Raw genomic sequence first — 1,500 nt, forward strand, 5'->3', positions numbered from 1 at the left:
AGGTCCCAGAAGGGAGCAAATATGACAATTTAGTGGTTTCAGAGGCTTAATCAATTTTATATATAGATAGTCTACTATTATTGAAAATGAAAGCCACTTACCAAAAAAAATGTATGTATATTCTATTAGTAATCTTTTCTCTATGTCTAATAATAATAAAATAAATAATACTAACCCTCTATTTAAGTTTACTTGATGTTTGGTAAACCTTTTTCCACTTCAACAAAAATTTCAAATTTACAGATGTTTTAAAAATAAATGACATATCATGAATTGCCTACTATTTAAATGAATCCACATGTACTGCTTCCTCACCTTACAGCAGAGTGTGAAGAAACTGTTAACTAGATGATTCATCTCTGTACTTTGCAATGCCAAATTCCAAGCTGTGGAGTACAAAAATGTAATAAGTGGGGGAAAAAGTTCAGGGCGAAAATGTCACAGGGGCAAAAATACCGGGGAAAATATCCTGGGGAAAATTGTCCAGGGGGAACATGTCTGGGGGGAAAATATCCAGGGGAAAATGTTCAGGGGAAACCAGCCTGCTCCCATAATAAGTATATTTTACCTCATATCTACAATATGATAGTTTGATGGGTTTTATAGTAATGTGTTAACTGACTTTTGAATGTGAATTAATTAGTAAAATAGCATAAGAAAAATTAACTTTACTAGTTCAAAAAAATTATCATGAGGCTAATGATCCACCTTGAAATTGCTAACCTATTTTCATAAACCAAGTGGCTTCCTGCGCTACCAGCTGATGATCACAACTGGAATCCTTTGACATTGCCGTAACCTTTGACACAGCTAAAATAGGAAAATTCCTTGTTTCAATTATTTATGTTTTTACTTTTTTGCTTCGTCTAGTATATGCTAATTTGTTGTTTAAAAAGCAGATGTAAACTACAAAACTTACCAGTTTTCAAATATGATAGAAGCGTCTCAACATCATCCCTGTATTAGTTAAAAATTTATTAATTGAATTAGTTTTTTAAGAGAATATTTTGATATCTTACAATAACAAAAAATAACAACAATGAAACTAATGATACAGGCTTCCTTAACAAAAGGGCATCTACACTAGATTTAGGTTAAGTGGTTACTATGACAACAGTAGCCATTGACAACAGCATACTTATTCTCAGGAGAGGCTTCCATCAGTGTCAGTTTCAGTCTCATCAAACACCTGCAATGTAATTGAAAATGTAATCAATAAAACACTATTTTATTATATTATAAATGCAATATATAATGCATTAATACTAAATACTATGGTTGCAACTACATAAAAAAAAATTAAAAGATATAAAAAGCACTTAAAAAGAGAAGTGGTCAACGCATTTACCTTAGGGCTGTAAGGACTTGTTTCGAGTCTTCCGAGCTGGACACTAAAGCTTCCAATGCCTTCACTGCCACAACCCTGTTACTCTTCTACATTAGTTTATTTAAAAAAATATATAAATAAGCATAAACCTGTAAAGTACTGTATTTCAATCA

At 31.7% G+C, this 1,500-nt stretch overlaps 1 protein-coding gene across 1 annotated transcript; it reads right to left on the reverse strand.

Annotated features, from left to right (window-relative positions):
- Window positions 1-315: 315 nt before the first annotated feature.
- Window positions 316-1,434, reverse strand: LOC117100814 (testis-expressed protein 11-like; the record flags this gene model as incomplete). Its single annotated transcript, XM_033240637.1, has 5 exons — window positions 316-386; window positions 724-810; window positions 920-957; window positions 1,139-1,189; window positions 1,349-1,434. Coding segments are annotated over 5 exons (333 nt in total), but the record flags the coding sequence as incomplete, so codon positions are not given.
- Between the last annotated feature and the right edge of the window lie 66 nt (window positions 1,435-1,500).

Source organism: Anneissia japonica, unplaced genomic scaffold (assembly GCF_011630105.1).
Source record: "Anneissia japonica isolate Jap-2015-1 unplaced genomic scaffold, ASM1163010v1 scaffold87934_len1500_cov163, whole genome shotgun sequence".
NCBI lineage: Eukaryota > Metazoa > Echinodermata > Crinoidea > Comatulida > Comatulidae > Anneissia > Anneissia japonica.